Raw genomic sequence first — 21,265 nt, forward strand, 5'->3', positions numbered from 1 at the left:
CCTATTATGAGAGAGGTACCTTAAAATTTCCCACTGGGGCAACCGAATGTCAATTTCCTCCCATACTTCTGTCAACTATTGTTTCTAAGCTATATTAGTAGGTATATGTTAATGGTATTTCCTCTAGTAAATGAAAACTTTTAATCAATGTATAGTGGCTATGTCTAATAATGCTTTTCTTATTTAAGTATATTTGTCTGATACTAATAGAACCACTCCAGTTTCCTTTTGGCTACTATTTGCTCTTTCCACCCTTTGACTCTCAACTTTGCCCTCTTCTAGCTTTACTTTTTTAGATATTTCTCTTGTAAATGGCATAAAGTTGAGTTTTACTTTTTCTCCCCCTTGTCTAACCATCTTTGCCTTCTAAATGCAGAGTTCAGTCCATTCCCACTTACTGTGATTATGGCTAATATTCTAGGATTACTTCTACTATCGTACTTTACGCTTTTTATAAGCTAGTAGTTTCCCTTCCCTCTTTTCATGCTTTCCTTTGGATTGAGTTTGTCCAGCACATTTCATTTTTCTTTTTCTAGATTTGGAAATGATACATTCCAATTACATTTTGTTAGGGGTTACCCCAAAACTTTAAACTACCAATGTAATTTAACAAATTGAAACAATCAGTATTTTTACCTGCTTCCCAAACAATAGAAACTTTGGGTGCTTTACCTTCAGTCACACCCCTCCCAACTTATAAGGTATTACTGTGTAGGTATGACTTCCATCTTGATTTGTTTTAACCGTACAAAGTAGACATTGTTAATGTTTTACACCATCAACTTTTTAAAAATTTCATCCACATTTATTATTTGTGTTGGCCATTCATTTCTGCATCTTTTGAGATTATTTTCCTTCTTCCTGAACACCTTGACATTTTTTAAGATTACAGGCTATTTAGTTTGTAGAATGTCCCCTCAATTTGGGTTTACCTGATTTCTTCCTGAAAAAATTCAGGTTATACATTTTTGGCAAGAATATCACACAAGTGACCCTGTGCCCTTTTCAGTGTATCCATCAAGAGGTATAAGACGTCAGTGTGTCTCCTGACTGGTGATGCTACTTTGATGACTTGATTACGGCAGTGTGCCCTCGCGGCTCCTGCCATCTCTCCTGGCTTCCATCTCTGTCTCTCTGTGTTATGTTCAATACACTTCTTCAGATCCACTGTCCCGTTCACTATTTCTTTCTTCAAATGCGCCTATTTTGTTCTTGTAACCCTGGGCATTGTTTTTCTAATTTTCATTATCATATTTCCACTTTTTCTTTTTCAAAATGTCTTGATCAACTCTGACAGTCTTTTGTTCCTTTGTCATTCTTTAACTTTCTCTTTTAACATATTTATTTTATATTTTATATCTGTTAATTCAAATGTCTGATTTGGTCTTCTTCATGGTATCTTGTTTTCCTGCTGTTTCATGATTTGGGGGAACAGAGGGAATGTGGGCTCATGTTGAGGTGGAACTCTATCTGTGATAATTTTTGTAAGATGGGTGTTTAAGTGCCTTCCTCTGAGAAGGCTCTGCATTTGCTTTTGCCAGGAGCCTGGCAGTACTGCCAACACAGGACCACTTAAATGAAATTTTTTCTTGGTTTTACTGCCAGGGGTCACACTAGTAGTATAAGTTCAGTTTCAAACTTATGTTGAGTTAGGGCTTGTGGTAATAAATTCTCAGGGAAGACTTTTTATTTCCATCCTATTCAAGGCCAATACCAAGATAAGTACCTACCAACTCTCTCCCTATGTGCACGGCCACCTACTTTTTTTCTCTTTTAGCAACGAGGAATGTCATTCTTTGGAAATTCCAGTCTTATCTGGGTAGCGAAAGGGGCAAAGGGGCTCAGTGTACCTTCCTACCTCTTTTGGGTCCAGACCTTGCTTTCCTGTCACCAGACTCTAGGCCAAAAGGATCAGGATATAACCGAGGACAAGCTCCACCTCAATGCCAGCTCACCATACGGAGTCATGCATCGCAATCTTTCTGGCCTCTGATTCAGTCCTTACTTTGTCTTCAGTTCAGCCATTAAACAAAAGACTTTTGATTTCTTTTTTAATCCAGCATTTTCTGCTGTATTGAACTACAAAGAGTTTCTCTGTACTTCTAGCCCACCATATTGACAAAAACAGAAGCCCTTAAGGTTTGTTGAACAATGGTAGAAAAACATACTTTACGGTAGAGTGGAGAAGGCAAGAGTTTTTAGCAATGATTTTTAAAAAGAGACCTGGGTTAAATTTCGGCTTCTTTAACTATAAAATATGTCTAATACAAGTGCTGGGCATAGAAGCCACAGGGCATAAATCTGCAAAGAAGTAAAAAGCTAAACTTTTCAAACAATATGGCTTCTCTCTCACTTACCAACTTTACATTTCCCTGTATGGCCCCGGAAGACGACTGGTTAGCCAGAGACGGGTAAGATTCCTCAAGGGAGGAACAACCTAAGACAGGCACAGTCGCAGGGGGGCCATCAGGTGAGAATTTGGGGACCAACAGAGGTGAGGCTCAGAACCTCACCCCCCCTGCTCTGAGAGAAATCTTCTGCATCCGTGGATGTCTTGCTGCCCTTGTCTAGCCTGGATTAATACTTAGTCCTTGGGCACACACCTGATCATCTGATCATCTACATTTGCCCTCTTACAGCACTAAACTATGTTTTCTACCTTTATCTGGCATCTACCTACCACTTCAGCATTTTATTAAAAATAAAAATAATAATAATAATAGGAGAAATGTGGGATCCACATATAAATCAAGTACAAAAATCAAACGAATATTCACATTTGACCTGATTGTTTATAGGTCATAACGCATGATCCAAACCGAACGTTTCTGTGATGAATGCCCTTGTACTGTTCACCATGTAAGAATTTATTCACTATGTAAGAATTCGTTCACCATGTAAGAACTTGTTCGTTATGCTTCAGAAGATGGGAGACTGACGAGAATTAGGCTTGAGATGGATTAATGATTGTGCATTGAGCGTTGACCCCCCTATACTGAATTTTATTGTTGTTAACAACCATTTGATTAATAAATATGAGAGATGCCCTCTCAAAAAAAAAAAATATGTCTAATAATCACAGAATCAACCCCAATAAGTAGTGAGAAGAGGGGTTCCTACCAGCTCACACTGGCCCTGTTCAGCGTTCCCTGCTGCCCAGACTCATTACTATTCTTACAGACCACCCAGTGGGCCAGCTCTTTGAATCCTCTGCCAGAAACAGCTAGATGCCTTCTTTACCATCCACAGCACAACATCAGTACGGCTAAAAAAATTAACCCTTTGAAGTCTGTTTGGTTTATTTCTCTGTGTGATGACTATTCTGTAACCTAAAACTCTTCAAAACGAGTCAGTACTGCTCAACATTACTCTGACAAGACTCTTACTTTAGATGTAAGATGTATTTACATTTCATCACCAAGTGCCTTCTGGAAACGTTTCCTAAGGCATACTTATATTCAGCAAACGTGTGTGTTACACAATTTTTCACTTGGACCCACACCAGGAAGGCACAAAAGTTCAATTCTACACTGAACATCTGAAACAACATTAACAACTTTATTATGGTAATGTGACCTGTTCTGAAAGAGTATAGGTTCCTAAACTGAAAATGCTATCAAAAGCACTGAATAAAATATTGGTTTGTCTGGCCAGACTTAGTCTTGTGGTCCCTGAAAAGTTCAGTTAGAACTCCAAATTTGTTTTTTAAAAGCCTACACAGTTTCTGTACCAATTAAAACATCATAATGCTTGCTTAAGATTTATAGATACACAAGACCATAGATGTGGGAGTTTGTTCAATAAACATCTAGGTGAGGATGGCCAACATCCAAAAGACAAACAACAACAAATGTTGGTGAGGATGTAGAGAAAGGGGAACTCTCCTACACTGCTGGTGGGAATGTAAACTAGTTCAAACATTGTGGAAAACAGTATGGAGGTTCCTCAAAAACTAAAAATAGAAATTCCATTTGACCCAGGAGTTCCACTCCTAGGAATTTACCCTAAGAATGCAGCAGCCCAGTTTGAAAAAGACATATGTACTCCTATGTTTATTGCAGCACTATTTACAGTAGCCAAGAAATGGAGGCAATCGAAGGTCCATCAGTAGATGAATGGATAAAGAAGAGGTGGTACATATACACAGTGGAATATTATTCAGCCATAAGAAGAAAACAAATCCTACGATTTGCAACAACATGGATGGAGCTAGAGGGTATTATAAATAAGCCAGGTGGAGAAAGGCAAGTATCAAATGATTTCACTCATCTGTGGAGCATAAGAACAAAGCAAAAACTGAAGGAACAAAACAGCAGCAGACTCACAGAACCCAAGAGTGGACTGACAGTTACCAAAGGGAAAGGGACTGGGGAGGATGGGTGGGAAGGGAGGGATAAGGGTGAGGAAAAAGAAAGGGGGCATTACGATTAGCATGTGTAATGGGGGGGGCAAGGGGAGGGCTGTGCAGCACAGAGAAGACAAGTAGTGACTCTACAGCGTCTTACTGTGCTGATGGACAGTGACGGTAATAGGGTTTGTGGGTGGGACTTGGTGAAGGGGGGAGCCTAGTGAACATAATGTTCTTCGTGTAATTGTAGATTAATGATACCAAAATAAAAAAATAAAATAAAAAATAATATTAAAAAAAAAACTGAAGGAACAAAGCAGTAGCAGACTCACAGAACCCAAGAATGGACTAACAGTTACCAAAGGGAAAGGGGACTGGGGAGGATGGGTGGGAAGGGAGGGATAAGGGGGAAAACGGGCATTACGATTAGCACACATAATGTAGCAGGGTGGTGGTGGGGGACACAGGAAAGGCAGCATATACAGAGAAGACAAATAGTGATTCTATAGCATCTTACTACGCTGTGTACTGTAATGGGGTATGTGGGGGGGACTTGATAATAGGGGGAGTCTAGTAACTATAATGCTGTTCAAGTAATTGTACATGAACGATATCAAAATAAAATTTAAAAAAAATATCTTCCAGGTGGTACTAATAAGGTTCAGTTGAGGAGTTGCTGCCTCTCTGGCAGACTCCCAGTCATGAGGAGATCCCTAGTCTGGCAGTAAAGAGGCTGCAAATGATGGGGTCAATCAATAAATGCTTCTGAATAATACACATAAGGCAAGAGCTCCATTCCCAACATTTAGCTCAGGGACAGGTTTCAGTCTTTCAAATCACTGTTGCTCTCATAGCTTTAGTATTTCACTTTTTGTCATATTTTCTCTAGAAGAAATAGTTCCTTATTTTTACAAGTTTCATAGCCAGTTTCTTTCCTATTTCCTGCTTGGTGTCTGGAGATATTCCAACTTGTTAAAGATACTTCAATATTTCTTCATTCCTTCCAGCTCTTTGTTACTTTTCTTCAATCTTGAAAGATTTTTTTTTTAAATTAGAACAGTTCCTAATATTCCCACCACTTCTTGGCTTTCTGTTCCTAAAGCCTTCCACACAGAAATAGAGATCTCTGATTGTTCCTCAGGATTTTCAAGCATTTAAACTTTCATTCTCAATTCCTCTTTTTGCACCATCCATCAAGTTTTTTGGACACAAACCTTTCTTGATAAAGTGGGACATTCGTCTCCCTCCTTCCCTAATGGATCCATCTATCTCCTCATGGAGATGAGATCCTTCCCCACATATCCGCCCTGCACCTCAGCAGCAGTGAAGATCATTCATTCATTTGTAAATGTTTGTTCTTGTCCCGTTTTTCAAATCTATTGATTCAGGAGGGCTTCTACAGCATGATGCCTCCCCCCCCCACCTCCTGCAGCATAATCCTACTCTCTTTATTTGTTCTTCAAATGCTACTGCACAAAGCCACTGTGTCTGCCATCACAGAGTTTCCGGCTCCTTCTATGTTCCTTTAGGAATATGCCCATAACTTTATACGACATCATGTAATTCTTCCTCATACTATAGTTGTTTCCACTTCTCTTCTAGTACTTTTATTCATGTTTGCATTACTCGCTCCCTGCTCTGTACCTAGAAATAGTAAGTGCTCTATAAATATCTGCTATATGTCTGCCTGAATAAATAAATGAGTACTTCATATAGCTTAGATAAGAAAGAGTAACTAAAAAACAGTTTTTGAGAAACAGCAAAGGAACATATATAGACATTTATCTGCTTTGGGATGAGCACTGTTTTGACTCTACTGGAGAAAACTAAAGAATTAGACAACACGAGCTAAGATCTGATCTGGGATAATATTCGTAAGAAACAATAATAGCACAAAGCACAACTTTGACAAGTGAAAGAAAATTCTGTAACAAATCGTAACCTGGTGAGAAGTGGCAGAATAAAACAATACCAAGAATGTCAATGAGAAAAGCTCCTTGAAATCATAAATGAAATAAAACACTTAAGTTGAAAGAGAGAAGGAAGTGATAGGTAAAAGGTGGTTCATTATGCTATTTTCTATTAATTTTCTATAGGTTTAAAAATCTTCATAATAAAGTTTTATTAACAACAAAGAAATTATTCAATTTATTAACTCCTTTCAGTTCTCAACTAAGTGTAATACAGTTTGCACTCCTATCCCTAGTAAGTCTTCTTTCCAAGATCGCCACTGACCTGCTAACTGCCAAACTCAATGCTCTCATCTCAGGTTTCTGCTGCTCCCAAGCCCTCAGCAGGTGGTACTACTGCCCACACCCCTGTGAACCTCTTTTCACCCTTGGCTTCAGAAAACCATTATCTTCTGATTCTGTCCCTGATCCTCCTTACCGGAAGTGTTTGGTGTTTTTTTTGCTAAGTCTATCTACTGTTCATGCTGATTTCCCCCAGGTTCTTACGGCTCTTCTTCCTGTAATTGTTTAGATAATCTCCTCCGCTCCACTACCATCTGCCTCTCTATCGTGGTCATTCCCAATACCCAGTCATTATCACCAAGTTCCCATACTACTAACAAAAGCCATTATTTTCCATCATAAAACTATTCCTTTTTGTTTACTACTTCAAATGACAGCATCGTCATTCAGTCCCTCAAGATAGAAAATTTGGAATTATCTTTAACTTCTTCTTTTCTTCACATCCCACTTTGTATTACTGCTCATCAAATCCCACAGGGTGTATCTCAGAGATGTACTGAGACAGCCCATCCTTCCCATGAGCACAGGCTGGGGCCAGACTCTCATCAACAGCCTTACATACACCAAGTCTCCTAATGCTGTCTCTACCCATAGTTTCTCCTCAATCCAGTCCAGTCTCAAAACCACCCCCAGAGTCATCTTCCTAATATACAAAACTGGTTATGTTGCCCTCTTCCTAAAAACTGAGGGGTACCTCACTTCACATAGCAGTATATGAGGCCCTTCATTATCTGGTCCCACTAAAACCTCTAGTCCTACATCCCTCATGTACACTCCCCTGCGTACAAGATATGCTGAATTTTTCACTTTTTTCTGAATATGTTGGGCCTTTTCATAATTGTGCATTTTCACTTCTGTTCCCTCTGTTTGACATGCTTTTCCTGTATTTTACACCTGGCAAACTGTTATCATACTTCAAGATTCAGCTCCCTGTAAGAGGATTTCCCTTGTCACTCTATCATTCAAGCAAAAATGTTTTGAGCATCTATCAATATGACATGAACCTTCTCCTCAAGGAATTCATATATTTTTCTATTACTTTGTTCATACTGCTGTTTTTACATCCATCACCTCACAAGTCTCTCCTCCCAGCTGGATCATGGGATCTTCAAAGGCACCACCCCTAATTGACTCCCCAACATCAAAGGTGCTGACTTCGTTCATGTGCTGAATATGTCTTGGTGAGTAGGATATAAAAGAGTAGATCTCTACAGACCCCTTCGATTTCTAGTATTCCATGACTCCAGACTAAAAGCTGCCTTTCTCAAGCTGTGCTTAGCTGAAAACCAGCACCAGAATTAGCTGGAGTGCTTAAAAATTATTTAGATTCTTGATTCTCACTCCAAACCTACTAAATCAAAAATGGGTAATTTCTGCTGTAGCCATTCATTTCCTAGCTAGGGAGGAAGCCACCCGAGAGCTTTGTAAGAACGTACTAGGGTATCACAGTACTGAGGCAGGTGGCACTGCTATGTTGTTTTAATGCCCCTTTTAAAGGAAAGGAAGTGAAGCACAGAGAAATTAAGTTACCTGCCTAAGACAACAAAGTTACTAAATGGAGGAGCCAGGATTTGAACCGGCAGTCTGACTTCAAGGCCCATGATCTTCGTGAGGTCACTATTCTGCCCCCCAAGTGACCTGTTTGACAAATTAAGGCTCTCTTCATTAGAAGCATGAATTTTCTGCCAGAAGAGAAACCACTCCTCCCTTTCCCTTCTTCTTACTTAGATACTGTCTCTAAGAAGAACCAAACCAATCTGTTTTTCTCTAGCTTAGACCAGAACTAAAAATAACAAATAATGAGAATATATAAATTTTTAGCATTAGTATCCGAAACAAGTATCTATACACTTACCTCACGGGTCCGTAGCTCAGTATTATAAATGCCAGTACTATCATCACACAGACAGCTCTTCGCTTCGGACTAGGAACTTTGAGCCTCTGGTTCTAAAGGAAATGACCATATTAAATACAGTGAAACCACATCAACCCCACAAAAAGAAACATCTAAAATAAAACCCCTGTTCTTTACCAGTTATATGAACTCAAAGGTGAGGAAAGAACAGTGTCACAAGCTTAGAGCAGAGCTTCCCAAACTCCCTATTCTAGCAGAGAGAAGAGGAGAGAAGAAATACAGCAGCCACTCTGCTGCAGCTGCCCCTTCACATAAAAGGAGAGAATTAAACAATTTTACATTCGTATGGGTTTTCAAATAATTCTGAGATAGTTCTGTAGTTCCTTTCCCTGCCTCATAAATGTCTTAAGACAGTGGAATAGTCCCATATGCTCGGGGCAAGACAGAAGAACGGAGAGGGGGCCCCATTCAGTGGGCACGGGCAGGACAGCCCTGCAGGGGGAAAGCCTGAGGGCAGCAGATTTCATCAACAAAACTGAGACTGACCTGACTGGCACCAGCAGGGCAAAAAAACGCAAAAAGCGTTATCAGTGGTCAGGGAGACCCAAAAAAGGTTTAAAATTAATTTTTTTGTATCGTTTCCTTTATTTAAAGGGAAACCTGACTATTTAGGAGCTTTAGGACCTTTAGTCAGGAAGGAGACTGCTACAGCAACGAGTGGGCGAAATCGGGGGGCAGGAGAACCTCACGCGCAGCCGTCGGGGCGCCAACTCCACTGCCTCTGCCCGGGGCTTCATCCTGACCGTCCCCGTTGGGGGGCTGACTGCGCCCTCCTGCCCCGAGCACGAGTGTTCCACACGCTTTAGTTTACAGAGCCAACTGCCCGCCGGAGGGCAGCCCGCTCCCCGGCGCTCACCTCCGAGAGGACTTCATCCAGCTGCCGCTGCAGCGATCCGTTCTCCTTCTTGAGCTTCTCATTCTCCGAGAGCGCAGCCCGTAACCTTGCCTCCAGCCCCAGCATGTATTCTTTCTTTTTCTTGCGGGACTGACAAGCAGACTCGCGATTTTTTATCATACGCTGCTGTCTCCTTAGCACAGCAATCTAGAAAAAGTCGCAAAGAATCAGAATATTCTGATTTGAGAATCAGATCACATCAGATCAGAACATACTAATTTTTACGATTATTTTTAATCAAACTGTTCCAAACATTACTCAAATTTTAAGTAGACGGAAATCAAATGATTAAATAAGGCCTTATGAAACCTAAATGTAAAATGATTTCTTCTGGTGTTTGCTAAGGCTTATTTACAGATCTTCCCATTTTCCCTTTAGAAACCCTCTCAGAAAGTGCCCTTACGTATATGTGTATGTACACATCACCTTTAAATCTGTATCAGTCCCGGAACTATTTTCCAGAACTATATATCCAATTATTCATCAGGCCACTTCTACTTGCAGAGCCACCATCATTTCAAATTCACTACGTACAAATTGAACTCATCATCTCCCTCTCCTTCGATGTTTTTTATCTGTCCACCTGCTATCACTCGTCAGTATCTCTCAGGTCTTATAGAAGTAACTATTAGTTTATTTCTCCTTCATTCTCTGTATCCACTCCCTCTCTCAGCCTCCCGTTCACTCACTAGATGTGTACTGAGGACATGCTAACGCCGGAGTTCCTTCCCAGCAAGAGCCTCCCCCTCACTTCCTTCCCTCTACTCCCACGGCGGTGCTCCTAGGGCGGCTCTCATGGGCCCACCCCTACACTACTGCAGGGGTCTCCTAACTATTCATCTGCCTTCAGTCTCTCCCCGTCCACCATGTTGAAAAAAATTCCCCGCCCCCCGAAACATTTCTCTCTTTCTCCTTTATTGTAAAACAAGCTTGGCCCACATCCTAGCTGCCCACTTTTGTTTTTGAGGCCTTGCATCATGTGACCACCCTCTACTAAGCGGCACCCTCTGCCCTAACCATGTAACCTTTAAACCACACCCAACTTCATCACGATCTCCACTTGCCTAACTCCTTCCTTGTTCATAATGTTTATTAAAATTTGGAATGCTGTTTCCTCCAGTAACCTGATTCTAAGGACTCCCCAAAAATCTTAATGATGGGAAACCACTCAGGTTTTTATTTTCTCTGAATTTCTTATGCCCTTCTAGTTTGGAAGATACACTTGGGACATTCTAATGGTCTCAATTGTTCCATGAATGTTAACTCTCTCTCTCCAGCTAGACTGTATACCTTAAAAGGCAAAACCAAAAAATATTACTTTTTGGTTTATTACCCACAATATCGACCATAATCAAAACTTACTGAGCAAAATTATTTTTGTCATGTTTTCTAAACTAAGTTATGGAACCTATTTGTTACAGCATTAACCTAATTTATTTGGGAGAGAGGGTGATATAGCAAAATTAAGTCCATAAAAAATACCAAATAATATTAAATTGTTTACTCTAAGTACCAGACAACCGAATTATTGACTTCTACGTGTTTTATAATGGATTTTAAAAGATAAACATTCTACTGAGGAGTGTTCAAAAGCTCTTACTGGGACCAGTAAATAAAACAAAGTAATTCAATAATGATTTCTTTTAAGCAATACAATTTCCACCCTGTTCTACATTTCCTGAGACAAGACACACTAAAGCCAACCAATCGGTCACTCGGCCCTAAATGCTGTCAACCTTTCAATCAGAGCCCACCAGGAAAAACAACATTCCATGAGATGCCCAAAAAAGGTGCGTTTTCTTTTTTAACTGAAACATCCTAAGAATGCTGACTTATACAGCCATCATCTCTAAAATTTCTCTGTGCAATAACTACCCCACTTTTCAGTAATGCTACAAACACATGCACGCACACACGCACACAGCAGTGGCAAAGTCATGAAGGACTGACTACTCATAAATTTCAAACTATTCTCCGGACAATGCCACTTTGTTCAGTCTACTGTTATTCTCCGTGATCTTCATGCTTACCGAGAATGCCAGTGTCCATAACTAAACTTAATACTAGGTGCTGAAGTACACACAACACTGAACAAGCATAAAAGAGAAAGTTCCCAGATAAAGAGTTTATACTAAAAGTTAGATAAAAGGCAACCTTACTTTAAAGGCTAATTAATCTATGGAATTTGGGAGGCTTACAGATGGTGCACCATTTAATAAATTTCAAACAAGGATTAGGTTTTTCTATAAACAATAAGAGCACCTGCATAATACATAGCATTAAAGTTTCAAAGGCTGTCAGTGCATATGCCTCATACTAAGGAAATGAAAACCACCTGGGACCAAACATTCATTTCTTCCCATAGAAAAAGATACAATATAGTTCTGAAAATAAATACTCAGTGCTATCAGTAAATACAAAGGATAAAGACAGTAATAGTAAATGAAATGCACAGGAATGACCAAGCACAGAGTTCCAGCTTTACATCTCAGCACGCTATCTTCAGTTATCTGAAAATATACCATTTAAATTATTCTGTATTTCTAGGCAAAAAAATTATGACTTTCAGACTAAACACACACGCTGTGGTGTTTCGTTTTGTTCTGTTGGGGGAGACATTTTACAAGAAAAGGATTACAGGGTAATTACTGTGCTGCAAACTGAGTTTTGCACACATGATATATCATGATCTTTGACACGCAGTAAGAGTGGCAGCATAGTACTTCAATTATCCTGATGTTCCATGATACATTTAATCCATCTCCTCTTGTTGAAATCATTAAATTTTTCAAAATTCTTTAAAATAAGCTTCATCATTTGAGTCTGTGAGAGTAGAAGAGCCAAGGCTGGAACTTCTGCCAGCTGCCTGCAAGCCCAGCGCTACTCACACACTGGCTCTACACGGCTTTTCAATTCCGAATCCAATGTCCCGCATCACAGCGCTGAAGCCTGACCTCAGTGAACCGTTACTTTAATTACGTGCCGGTTTGAAAAGGCAGGCTTATGGAACTGCTTCTATCTGGAAGCTTAATCTCCTCTATTAGCAGTCTGACACATAAAATCAATACTCTGGCCCATTAATCAATTGACACCTCTCTCTTACGGGGCGTATCTGATGATTTAACATGACTGAAATGAATGAGCAGCTGGCTAGTTCCTGCTTCTGATTATCCGGCCTTCAGACAATTTTACCAACTACTATGCTCTGGAAAAAAGAAAACCCCACAGCTGCAAAATACTCTCCCTACAGTGTCACTGCACCACAAAATGTAGTGTTTTTCTTATTAAATAAACATTTGTGTGACTATAAGAAAGGAGAACGTTCACAGAAGGCCAGGTACTTTCTGGAAGGCTGCTGTGCTCCCCGCTATACCAACAATGCAGCTAGGACAAGTACTTCCTGAAGGCCGATTCATTTAAGAGTCAAAATTCCAAGTCTGTTTGCATTTTGTTTTTTATTTTTAAAAGTTATTGGCTGATAAACACTATAATATAGGATGCTCTTCTTACAAATAAAACAAACTCTTTAGACCCTTGATTCTATGATGTTGCTGAGAAATGAGCTTTGAAGTCTTAACTGGCTATAAATTAAAGATATTAGAATATTTTAATGCTAAGAAATACAGTCCAATAGCTCAAACAAACTCAAGCCAGATCAAGTTCTGATCACTGGTTCATTGCACATCTTTCTATCAGTTCTTTCCCTCTAAACGGAATCTTTCCCTCTAAATTGATGTTATGAAGCAGAAACTGTCACCAACTAACTTTTTCATCATATCAGACAGAAGTTTTCAATTCAAGAAAAAGTAAACTTTGTCTATTTGAAATTTAAAAGCCAAAGTAGTAAATTTTTATACATTTCTTCTTATTTTTACCTAACATTATTGCATGTCATAGTAAGTATATTTATAAAATACAACATAAAAAATGTATACAGCTAAAAAATCATTGGCAAATTTAATTTGTAGCAACCTTATTTTAAGCATTCAGCTAAATATTTTGTTTTCTCTTAAGAATCTTCTGTACACTCTTTTTTTCTCATAACACTGTAAAGCAGAAGGGAAAATTTCAACTTATCCTACCTCTGCCTTCTCAAATTTCCTACAGAAAGCCAGAATTTTATTTTACCCCTTCTAGTAAGCGTGTGTGTAGCACGCGTGCACGCACATACTAGCATTATACCCAGTTCCTACTCACCAAAAATTAAAGCATCTTCACTGCTGACAACCTGAGCCAGTTAACTGACAGGCAAGGAAATAATTTTCACCCTGCAAATTCATTCTTTCTTTTCTGAATGAAGAATGCCTTCTGACATGCAGTGTGAGCTCCAGGAAAAGGAAGAGACAAAATCCCTGCTGGACTGTATTAGGTCCTGGCTGCCGTATCCAAGCTCATCTTCTAAGTGAAGGGAGAGAGGAGCTGGTAGAGAGGCAAAAGCCATATCCACCAGGCGCCCTTAGGAAAGCCACACTGTGGGCGCAGCTCACCGGACAACGGAGGGACCCTCACAGGTCCTCACAGCATTTTCCCGCCTTCAGCTACTGATTCCTCTGCTTCGTGTGTCCCTAGAAATACTTTGTGTAGCTATGTAAGACTAATAGTAATTTAGGTCATTAAAAGACACACAACACTGGAAGCCAGGAGTCCTTAATTCTTGCTCCAACACTGCAATGAATTAACTGGAAGATCTTCAAAAAAATCACTTCCTTTCCCTGGTCTATTACACATTACTAAGAAGAGGGAGTTGGATCAGAATAAAGGTTATGAAACTACTACACCCTGAAATTGGGTAGTCTAATAAATTTACTGGAAAACAACAGCCTTAAAAATATTCGACAGAAAAGCAAAGGATAGAATAAAACAGAATGCTTTATATATATTATAGTAAGAGTTAATCTATTGTTTCATTGACTGTGTGTGTTGAGAGATGTAAAAAATACATTTCCTGCTGTGGATTGTGGTGAAAAAGCTTAAAGCCACTCATCACCCAAAGGTCTCATCCTGTCCAAAAGCAAAATGGTTCTAGTACTGATGCTAAACATGTACTACCACATACTGTCTCATAAACTGCGGATGAGCTTTACTCTGTAAGTTTTGATCTCGATGAGTTATTCAAATAAGGTCAATCTTTAGACTTAGTCTCTATAAAGACTTAAAACCACCTGCTCAAAATTTTTAACATTTAAGGAAGTACATTTACAGTGGGAGAGGAAAGGGAGGGGCAAGTTTCAAGTTGTAGGTTACCTGAAGTTTGCACTGCATCTGGGCTGCCTTGAAAGTAAAGGCCCATTAATGGAGCACAGAGTAATGGACTGAGAGAAGGCCTAGGCCTGAATCCTAACTCAGTATACCAGGTCAAACGATTGCAGCGAGGATCAAGTGAGTAAGAGCCATGAAGGCTCTCTGTAACCATGTTACCATGCACATGAAGTTTCAGCAAAAAGAAGTATCTTGAAGATGTGAATAAACTGAATGAGGCAAAAATTCTTAGTTCCATCAACAATGTGCCTCCCACCCAGCTACTCAGATAAACTATGCAACTAAAGCAATATTGAAAGTATCTGCCTGCATCCCAGCTCCTACTTTGACAGATTTCAAATGTAAAGTCAGACTAAGAAAACTGAAACAGACAAAATCTGGAAATCTCATTTAATCAGTGCAGAAGCATAAGAACAGAGCCTAAGAATAAAAATCCAATTCACGCTCCTTAGAGATCTCTCAGTCTGTTCCTCACTCTGTATCCATCAGGGCTCTCGTTTCCCTCAAAGGGCCTTTAGGAGGTTGAAAGTATCTGTAAGTTACGCACCGGCACCCAGCACTTTATCGCATTGGCCATCTTACCAATATGGCCTTGGCTAAAACATTTAGCCATCTGATTCCTTCAATGATAAAATGGGAATAAATAATGCCCACTTCGCAAGGATTAATTAAATAGGATTATGTGAAAATAAATGATTTATAATTCAATACAATTGTGAAATATGTATCAAAACTGTATTAGAAAAGAGCTGAATTCTTTAAAAGTGTTAAGACAAAGACTGTGGAAATGTTCCAGATTAAAAGCAGCTGAAGAGACATGACAACTAAATGCAGTATCTGGACCCTAGATTGGATCCTAGATTGGAGGGGGGAAAAATCCAGTGAAAGCAATGGAATACTACTAAGCCATAAGAAGAGGGAAAATCCTAACATTTGCAGCAACATGGATGGAGCTGGAGAGTATTATGCTCAGTGAAGTAAGTCAAGTGGAGAAAGAGAAATACCAAATGATTTCACACATCTGAGGAGTATAAGAACAAAGTAAAAACTGAAGGAACAAAACAGCAGCGGAATTACAGAACCCAAAAATGGACTAACAGGTACCAAAGGGAAAGGAACTGGGGAGGATGGGTGGGCAGGGAGGGATAAGGAGGGGGGAAGAAGAAAGGGGGTATTAAGATTAGCATGCATGGGGGGGAGGGAGAAAGGGGAGGGTGGGCTGTACACAGAGAGGACAAGTAGTGATTCTACAACATTTTGCTATGCTGATGGACAGTGACTGTAATGTGGTTTTTAGGGGGGACCTGGTATAGAGGAGAGCATAGTAAACATAGTATTCTTCATGTAAGTGTAGATTAAAGATTAAAAAAAAAAAAGAAAGAAAGAAAGAAAAGGGGGATTACTCCTTGATAGGATAAAACTATTGGTAAATCAAAGATTAACACATGCTTTAAATATCCTTAATTTTGATCACTTAAAGGGTGTCAGATGATCGGCTATGGAGGTACTCTTTTCTGATAATATTCCTTTCTCTTAATTGAAAAAAAAAAAAAAGCAGTTCCTGTGCGCTGACCTCCAATGAGTTCTGCACAGTGGTATAGAGGGCATGTCAAAGAGTGGGCAAAGGGTCTGTTTGTTTTTATGCAGAAGATCAAGGCCTAGCTTGGCTACCCAGAAAATGAACTAAGATACGATATGAGGAGGAGCTTCCGGCATCAGCACTCTCTGGAGGACTGGTGCCGGGGGATGATCATCAAAAAGCCTCCACAGGGATCCGGGCGATGCTGCGGTTGTGGCTGCGTCCACCCCACCGTTTCCTGGACTTGCCATAGGAATGAGGAGGGAGATGTCTAGGCTGGCATGTGCATACAGTGAGACAACGAATTTGACCGGATCTGTACTGTTGGAACTCAACCAGGAGTTGGGAGGGGTGCAAGTTGTAGCACTCCAAAATCTTACGACTTGGACTATCTACGGTCAAAAGAACATATGGGATGTGAACAGATCCCAGAAATGGGTTGCTTTAATTTGTCTGATTTCTCTCAGACTGTTCAAGTACAGTTGGACAATATCCATCATATAATAGACAAATTTTCACAAATGCCTAGGGTGCCTAACTGGTTTTCTTGGCTTCACTGGAGATGGCTGGTAATTATAGATTTGCTTTGTTTATGTCACCGTGTTCCTATTATGTTAATATGTGTGTGCAAGTTAGTTAGTAGTTTAAAACCTATACATGCTTAAGGTACTCTACAAGAAGATATGTCAAAGAAATAATCAATCCTCCCATGTTTTCTTCCATATGCTACATCTATAGCTTTTCTTCTTCCTTCCTAATTACAACCCTTAAATAGAACTCTTGCCCCATATCTAATTTACCGAGCATCATAATTCCTCCAGGTGGTAAAGATACCTCGAGACAAGTGCTGGGCATAGAAGCCACAGGGCATAAATCTGCAAAGAAGTAAAAAGCTAACCTTTTCAAACAATATGGCTTCTCTCTCACTTACCAACTTTACATTTCCCTGTATGGCCCCAGAAGATGACTGGTTAGCCAGAGACCGGTAAGATTCCTCAAGGGAGGAACAACCTAAGACAGGCACAGTCGCAGGGAGGCCATCAGGTGAGAAATTGGGGAACAACAGTGGTGAAGCTTAGAACCTCACCCCCCCCCGTTTTGAGAGAAAGCTTCTGCATCCATGGATGTTTTATTGCCCTTGTCTAGCTCAGATTAGCATATAGTCTACAGGCACACACCTGATCATCTACAATTGCTCTCTTACAACACTAAACTATGTTTTCTACCTTTATCTTGCATCTACCTACCACTTCAGCAGTTTATTAAAAATAAAAATAATAATAATAAAGGGAGAAATGTGGGATCCACATATAAATCAAGTATAAAAATCAAATGAATATTCATATTTGACCTGATTGTTTATAGTTCATAATGCGTGATCAAAACCGAAAGTTTCTGTGGTGACTGCCCTTGTACTGTTCACCATGTAAGAACTTGTTTGTTATGCTTCAGAAGATTGGAGACTGACGAGAATTAGGCTTGGGGTGGATTAATGATTGTGCATTGAGCATTGACCCCCCCCATACAGAATTTTATTCTTGTTAACAACCATTTGATCAATAAATATGAGAGATGCCCTCTCAAAAAAAAAAAAAAATCCAGTGAAAGGTACATCAACTGACAAAACTGCAATATTAACATTTGATTAAAGTATTTTACAAATATAAATCTAGCGAGTTGATAACTGTACTATGGGTATGTAAGAGAATATCCCTATTCTGAGGAAATACACACTTAAACATTTAGGGGTAAAGGACTGGGAGGTAATCTAAAACAGTTCAGGAAAAAAATGTCTATGTGTAGGTGTGCAGGTGGATGGACAGACAGGCAGATAAAGAACTAATACAGCAAATGCAGTAAAATGCCAACAACAGGTCAATCTGTGTATGTGTGTATTCTTTGTGTTATTTTTGTTTTCGCAACTTATTAAAACTTGAAGTTATTACCATAAACCTAATATACATGTACACACACACACACACACACACACACACACACACACACACACACACACAGGGGTGCAGTGTACACATAATGGCAGGGAATTATTAAGAAAGATGTAAAGATACTTTCCTTAAGAACTTATAATGAAGGGTGGTACGAACCACAGAAAATTTTAATCATAACTTTCTTGAATATTATTCTTTAACCAGTTTTAACCAGTCAAAAGTTCTTTTCTATTAACAATTAATATTCTTTCACGTACTTTTAAAACTGTAATCTTTTGGAGGGCATATTCCTTCAAAAATATATAGCCATTGATACTTTCATTGAAAAAATTTGCCACTCTCCTTTGTGAATTATCTACTCACATATTTTGGTCATTAACTTGGATTTTCTCACTAATTTATAAGTACTCCTTATATATTAAAAATGGTCTTTAAAAACCTATGAAAACTTGAACATAAATGTTCAAAGCAGCTTTATTCATAATAGCCAAAAGTAGAAACCACCCAAATGTCCATTAACTGATGAATAGATAATCCAAAATTTGGTATGTCCAAACAATGGAATATTTTTGGCCATAAAACGGAGTAAGTACTGATACATGTTACAATATGGATTTTCAAAAACATTATGCTAAATGAAAGTAGTCATACACAAAAGATGACATCATGTTTAATGTTGTTGACATGCAATGCCCACAACAGGCAATTCCACACAGACAAAAAGTCTATTAGTGGTTTCCAGGGGCTGGGCAGAGGAGGGGAATGAAGAATAGCTGCTACTAATGGGTATAGAATTTCTTTTTAAGGTGATGAATATGTTCTGGAATTAGATAGTAGTGATGGAAGCATAAGTCTGTGAATATACTGAAAAACCACTACATTTTAAAAGGATTTTAAAAGGATGAACTCTATGGTATGTGAATTTCATCTCAATGAAAATATGTAAAAGAATAGAAAGACTACATAGGAAGCTACAGATTCTCTCAGACAAATGCACATGCACACAAAGTGATACAAAATATTATTTGAGGAAAGGGGTAAGATGAGGAAAAGGGGAAATGTTTATAGAAACACTGAATGTCCATGGGCTCCCACTGAGAAGCCTTGTGACCAGCACTCTCATACCCTGAAAGTGGAAGAAGAAATCAGAACTATCCCTATGGAGGGCCATTCGGTAGTACCTACCTAAATATTAAAGTACCTTCCTTCCGACTCTCGGGATTTCTCCTACAGGAGAAACTAGCACATGAACAAAACGAAGTAAGTACCAAGTTATTCCATGGAGGAATACTGATAAAGAAAAAAAACTGCAAAAATCTTACATAATTACTAATTACGGCACTGTTACGAAACAGACCACCAGGCAGTTATGAAAAGAGTAAGAAACTTTTTGTGTACTGATATAGAAAGATCTCTAAGATATTAATTGAGAAAAGCAAGGTGCAGGACAGCAGGCATAGTCTGTTACCATTTCTGTAAAACAGATAAATAGGTAAAACTATAAATAGATATTAATGAACTGTCTCAGGAAGAATGCACAAAAAGCTACTAATGATGACTGCTCCTGGGCAGGGGAACCCAGTTGCGAGAAAGCATCTGGGGCATGGGAGGACTGTCCCTTTAGAATGAGTCTCCAAGGATGGGAAGCAGGAAGGGAGATCAGAGCAAGGAGAGAGAAACATTGAATTATTTATTAGGATATAAACCAGCATCCTTTAAAAATAATTATTCACCTTATCAAGATGCCAAACTCAAAAACATAGATTAGGGAATGCTTAGGTTGCCACAACATAAACCTAGCCTAACGTAATGTCAGGAAAGAAAAAAGAAAAAACATACCCCCTTCTGCTCACTTCCCTTTCCAAAGCTCCTGTAACCACAAATGAAATTATTTGTCAAAGTCTTTACTCAAAGTAAATTTTGAGAAGTCCCAAACCTTCATCTAAAGAGAAACTGCAAGTATTTGAACAAAGCTTGTTTTTCTTTTATTTTGCAGTCCCTGGTAGCAGTAAAGCCAAGAAGCAGTCAGCACCGAAGTAATTTTCTAATAAAATCTGGGTAGCTTTTGAGATCTTCAAATCCTTCCTGTTGAATTTGTTCTGATGGATTCCTCTACTTCACAGCCTAAAGAAATAAAATGATTTCGAGGTCTCTGTTGTTGAAGAATTTAGTTACTAAAAAGTATCTATTCATGGTTTATCTTCTTAGGTCTAAGCTAGCCACCATTTGGGAACACTCAGCTCACACTCTGACCCAACAGAGGACCTATTTTTGGGTGTTACAGATAAAACAGCAGCTTATGTGCCAGTAAGAGGTTAGGCTTTTTTTCTGAACTACAACACAGGCACTCTCCATGTTTCTAAGAGTTTCTCTGCATTGCTTTGAATTGTAAACATTATTTTAGGTTTGTATTTTTCTTGCAAGACACTCCTCTCGAAGTCTTGTGAGTCATGCTATTATCCATCTTCCTGGGTAGACCAAGAAAACAAGGCCCTGGCGACTCTCTACCAAGGCCATTTATTGGCGCTGTATGTTGAGAAATGAGGGAATGTCTGGACAATGAGGAAACTTGCTTACTGCCTGCTGTAAAAGTAGTAGATTCCCAAAGCTGAGCAACCATCCACTGCAATAAGGGAACACTGTGTGTGCGGCATCCATGCCCGCCCATATCTCATCACTTCCATGCTCACAACACTAACTCTACCTGAAATATTGAACTTGAACTGTGTAACACTGTCTCCAAAGAAATACAAAGCTCCATTTGGTATGCCAGGGCGATCCCCTTCACACCATTTCTAATACCTGCAGGCCAGTGGAAAGGGATTCCCCCGTGCACCTGGCTTTCCTGATGGCTAATTACACAGGGCAGGGACTCCCAAAGGCCAGGGACTGGGGTGAAGGAGTCACGGTCACTATGCAAAGAATAAGAAACAGGGTGCCAAGTAATAAAGGGTTTGGAAGATGCTCAATGGGGTGAGCAGGCTAAGAGGAAGCCCTGGGGCATTCTGTCAGTATGGCCTGCACCCCTTCATCAGCCTCCCATCTGATGTTATTTCTAGTTTCTGCCC

At 39.4% G+C, this 21,265-nt stretch overlaps 1 protein-coding gene across 5 annotated transcripts in view; it reads right to left on the minus strand.

The window, feature by feature from the left end:
- The window catches only part of ATF6 (activating transcription factor 6), a 184,029-nt gene that overhangs the window by 131,279 nt on the left and 31,485 nt on the right, over positions 1–21,265 (minus strand). For all 5 annotated transcript variants that reach the window (XM_073221565.1, XM_073221563.1, XM_073221566.1 and 2 more), the window contains 2 exons: positions 9,372–9,557; positions 8,456–8,547 (listed from right to left, as the gene is read on the minus strand). In XM_073221565.1, the coding sequence (XP_073077666.1) occupies positions 8,456–8,547; positions 9,372–9,557 (278 nt within the window). The remainder of the gene's footprint in view (positions 1–8,455; positions 8,548–9,371; positions 9,558–21,265) is intronic.

This window comes from Manis javanica, chromosome 14, assembly GCF_040802235.1.
Source record: "Manis javanica isolate MJ-LG chromosome 14, MJ_LKY, whole genome shotgun sequence".
Taxonomy (NCBI): Eukaryota; Metazoa; Chordata; class Mammalia; order Pholidota; family Manidae; genus Manis; species Manis javanica.